Source organism: Mixophyes fleayi, unplaced genomic scaffold (assembly GCF_038048845.1).
Source record: "Mixophyes fleayi isolate aMixFle1 unplaced genomic scaffold, aMixFle1.hap1 Scaffold_41, whole genome shotgun sequence".
In the NCBI taxonomy this organism is placed as follows: Eukaryota; Metazoa; Chordata; class Amphibia; order Anura; family Limnodynastidae; genus Mixophyes; species Mixophyes fleayi.
The window spans coordinates 508,653-513,255 of record NW_027448083.1 but is presented as its reverse complement, the minus strand read 5'-3'; the positions used below and the strand labels follow the sequence as shown (position 1 = coordinate 513,255).

The 4,603-nt window shown below is 45.6% G+C and overlaps 1 protein-coding gene across 1 annotated transcript; it reads right to left on the bottom strand.

Annotated features, from left to right (window-relative positions):
• Positions 1 to 597: 597 nt before the first annotated feature.
• Positions 598 to 1,866, bottom strand: LOC142134190 (uncharacterized). Its single transcript, XM_075194519.1, has 2 exons — positions 1,697 to 1,866; positions 598 to 1,226 (listed from the first exon to the last, which is right to left on the bottom strand). Exons 1-2 carry the CDS (start codon positions 1,800 to 1,802, stop codon positions 598 to 600), a joined length of 735 nt encoding a protein of 244 aa, XP_075050620.1. The 5' UTR covers positions 1,803 to 1,866.
• Positions 1,867 to 4,603: the final 2,737 nt, after the last annotated feature.

Here is a 4,603-nt window from a genome sequence, read left to right as displayed (position 1 = left end):
CTTGCACCACTTTTCTTTTCTGCCACTGCTGTGTGACAATATGTCCTAGATGTGCTAGGAAAGGCTGTGTGTTTGTGTCATTGCTCTGTCGCTTACCATCCAGCCAGGTCGCTGCAGTATTTGTCCGAAAGTGTATAAAAATAATTTTGTGACCTGTGAGGGGGTCAAAATTGACTGCAAAAAATGACCAGAAATTAGTGTTATTGAGGTTATTAATAAATAATGTAGGAACAAAAAAAGTGCAAAATGATGTGATTTTAGCAATTTTTCTAAAAGAATACAGATCCAAAACAAAAACCAGAACACAGGGGTCAGTGAACATCTCTACTTTTTACAGACAGCCACTCTCAGAGGATCCCACTATCTAAGGCCACCCCTGACCCAGCCCCTGGAGCGTGGGAAAACTACAGAATATAGAGGAAACGGAGACACAGGGGGTTGTGCTGTTTTTTCTCTCATCCTGGGAAGATCTCAAGTGTTGAAGTCTGGGCTTCTGCTGGACTGAGCACCCTGCTGGGACATCTGCAGATTAGAATAACTCCGGGGGTCTTCTTACTTGGTGGGTCTGATCTAACAGGGAGACTTGGAGATCGGCTCCTACCACGCTGGTAGAGGAGGGATTGTCAGGCTGAGCGGCTGGGATTCAGCTCCCCTCCCTCGCCCACCCCTGGTGCGAGCACCTCTCCTTGGAGGAGTGCTATATGTTGATTTGGTCGGCGTACTAGCAGTACTGGTGGAGGCCGATGAAAAAGGGGCCGGCAAGCGGGCAATCAGTTCCTGCTGGAGTTGGCCTGCCAGCCGGATAACATTGGCATTCCCCTCACGAACGGAGGAATGCATGGCGTCCACAGACCCAGACATTTGGGCCAGCTGCACATTTGTCTGCTCCAAAGCGCTTGCCAGCCGGTTTATTGCAGCAGGGATTTGGCTAGTGGAGCGGTGTATTCGCCTCAACTGGGCCGCAATTTGTGCCATGTGGCGAGTTTGCCTGTCCATGAACAATGTCTGTTGCTGCTGGAATGCGCCAATAGACAGCGCCATTTCTCTGGCTGGGTCCATAGTTTCAGGTGCAGGTTGGTGGTGTGATGGTTCAGCAGGGCCAGGTGAAACTTCCTGGAGGCCAGACACAGGGGCATCCACTGTTACCAGGGTGATGGTCGTTAGATCCTCTGGCTCAGGGGACATTTCCAGGGACTCCGCCTGAGGTGGCTGGTATGAAGAGGGCCCTTTGTATGAAAAATGACGGTAAGTATATAATATGTTTGTATATTGCATTCTGAACACTGGATAGGAAAGAATATTCTTTAGCAACTACAGATTCTTTCACAATGTTTGCATTCCTGATTTCTAGTCCTATGCTACCTGCTTACGGATGCACTTATTATCCTTTTAATACCCATTATCATTTGGACTGTGTAGTACATGCTGGGTTATTTTGACTAAACTGCATGCTATAAAAAGTGGAGATGTTGCCTATAGCAACCAATCAGATTTTAGCTGTCATTTTGTTGAATGCAATAAATAAAGTAAAGGTATATTCTGATGGGTTTCTATAGGCAACATATCATTTTAGTAAAATGTAGCCCTAACTTCTCATTGCAAACAATAAAAAGGGAAAAAAAACAACATTGACCGCAACATTTGCACAGAAAATCAAGTAACTCCATTATTTCTCTCCTAAACAGAAATCACGCACCTGCTTGCTCGTCTGTGCCCGAATCTCTCGCTGAAGATGGAGGTGTAGGTCTGGCACTGGGACTGAACTGCGGTCCTGGCGATTCTGGATGTATTAGAAAAAGCATACAATGTATTTCCAGAAAAAAACAATTTCCAAATATACTGTTTATTGCACAAATGTGTTTGCAATTTTTTATTTTTTTTTTCTATGAGGAAAAAAAAACCTTTACAAACTATTAGAGGCAAAAATACACTTTGAAAAACAAAAACAAAAAAATTTTTTTAAGAAAAAACGTTTGCAAAGAGAAAAGCAGTTTTAAAAAGAGAAAAGCAGTTTTAAAAAGAGAAAAGCAGTTTTAAAAAGAGAAAAGCAGTTAAAATACTGTTAGGGTAAAAAAAACAAATAACTCACCAACTACTTGGCCAAAAGAGGGCGAGTCGGTGTCCTGGACATTTATGCCCTCTACAATTTCAGCCGGCATTATCTGGCGCAGCTCCTCCTCGTACGTGGTGTACTCCATACGAAGTGGGAAATGTTTGGAGGGGGTATTGTAATCAATTAAATTTTGTTTGAAAACTTTATTTGAAAATTGTAACCCTTTGCAATTATACTACTTTCCCATTCCAGGATGTCTAGCACTAGGGTTGGTTGAGTATTGTGGGTGGAGGGTACCTTCCCCTGTATATCATATAGAGGGGCATTCCTCAATACTTGAAGCTGGGAGCAGAGGTTTTCTTATAGTCTGTCTCCTAGTGTGTGTTTGTGAATTAGTTGCTGTCTCTCGCTTGATTTCACACTATGTCCCATTAGCATGTTTTCTCGGATGTCCCCAAGAGAGCATTCTAAACTTGTTGAAATAGAAGGTAGCAGCCAAAACTCAGACCATGAGAAACAAAATTCTCTGATCTGATGAGACAAAGATTGAACTCTTTGGCGTGAATGTCAGGTGTCATGTTTGGAGGATACCAGGCACCGCTCTTTACCACGCCAATACCATCCCTACAGTGAAGCATGTTGGTGTTACGAGCCGCGGCGGTATCCATAGCCGCCGCGGCGTGCTCTCTCCACTGTCTGGCGTCTCGTTCGTCTTTTTGACGACCGGACCGTCACTTCCAGTTCCGGCCCGACTGTTGCCAGGGCAACGGCCGGACACCAAGGTTCAGGGGATAGTTTCAGGGCTAGGCGCTTATTGGCTACTTTCAGTATTTAAGGCAGGGAGGGCTTAGTCTCCCTGCCGGTTATAGAGTTCCAGTCCTGTGCTGTGCTGACCTGCTTTTGGATATCTATTGCCTGATCTGCTGTTGTAACCCTCTGCCTGTACCTTGGACCTTGCCTGTGACCCTGACCCTTTGGCTTGTATTCTGGACTTCACTGTTTGCCATGGACCTTTGACCTCGACCTGCCTTTGACCACCCGCTCCAGTCTGGGCTAGCGCCCCCGGTTCCATCTGTACTGTGGCCATCCTGGATGAGTTTTTACTACTCTGAGCCTAAGTCCTGGGGGCATCTGAGTACCTGTGAGCATATAAAGCTCTATGGGAAAGGCGGCTGCTAAAGCTAAAGATCTCTACACTACTGTTCTAAAAGCTCATCCTGGTGGTCGTAGGCCCTAACATTATAACCAGCCAGTGAAATTACTGGAGAAGATTCATGGAAGAAAATGAAACGAACCCTCCAGTCCAAATCTTAGCAGGGCAGATCCAAACCCTGTCGCAGATGGTCCAAGGACTATAGCACCATTTATCCGCACAAGAGGAAGCCTCTAGGACTTTGCAAGCCCAGCAAGGTCCTCTGGCACCTACTCTTGAACCGAAGTTGAACCTAACAGACCGTTTCTCTGGGGTGAGAGCCTAATTTCGCAATTTAAAAGAAAGCTGTAAGCTTTATTTCGGTTAAAACCCATTTCATCAGGTTCGAAGCAGCAAAGGGTCGGTATTATTATATCCCTCCTCCAAGGTGACCCGCAGTCCTGGGTGTTCAGTCTGGCTCCTACAAACCCTTCATTATAGTCCGTTGATGCATTCTTCAATGCTTTAGGCCTGTTATATAGCAATCCAGATCGGGTGGCTTCAGCCGAGGCTGACCTTAGGGCCCTGAAACAAAGTCGGTGCTCTGCTGAGGAATACTGTGCCGAGTTCAGGCGATGGTTTACTGACAGCGAATGGAACGATCCTGCATTACGCAGTCAATTTTGCTTAGGTCTGTTGGAGCAGATCAAAGATGCTTTGGTACAGTATCCCTCGCCAACACCATTGGAAAGTCTTATGCAGTTCGCCATCAAAATCGACAGACGGATCAAAGAGAGGAAGGCGGAGAAAGAAGCACCGTCCTGTTCATCATCTGAGTTTGTTTCTGCACCATTGGATTTGGAGGAACCTATGCAATAAGGACCCTACCTTCTCTCTGCAGAAGAAAAAAAAACAAGACGGACTCAAGGTCTGTGCCTTTACTGTGGCATCAAAAGACATTTTTCTCGTTCCTGCCCTAACAAGTCGGGAAAAGATTTGGCCTAGGAGATAAAAAGGAGGTTCACCTAGGTCGGCAGATTATATCCTCTCTAAGAATGCTGTGTTGGTCCCTTCACACATCACTTATGGTGCTCATTCTGGTTATATCTCAGCCTTTATTGATAGTGGTGCCGCTGGAAATGTTCTGGACATTGGATTTGCCAAATCTTCTGGAATTCCCTTCCAGAATATCAGTACGGTTATTACTGTATGTGGTCTAGATGGAGAATCACTCCCAGGCGACAAGGTCTTGTATGAAACTCCACCGTTACACCTGACAGTGGAAACCCTCCATTCAGAAACTATGGCTTTCTACCTGATTAATTGGCCGTCTGTATCAGTGATATTGGGGCATCCCTGGCTGCGGCTTCATAACCCTGTAATTCATTGGGCACAAGGGGAGATTATCCAGTGGAGTT

What these genes read in the sequence shown, in the direction of transcription:
- LOC142134190 (XM_075194519.1), bottom strand. Translation starts at nt 1,802, where the DNA reads ATGCTTTTTCTAATACATCCAGAATCGCCAGGACCGCAGTTCAGTCCC. An exon ending in GGGCACAGACGAGCAAGCAG is followed by an intron (nt 1,227 to 1,696) that starts GTGCGTGATTTC and finishes TTTCATACAAAG; the next exon opens with GGCCCTCTTCATACCAGCCA.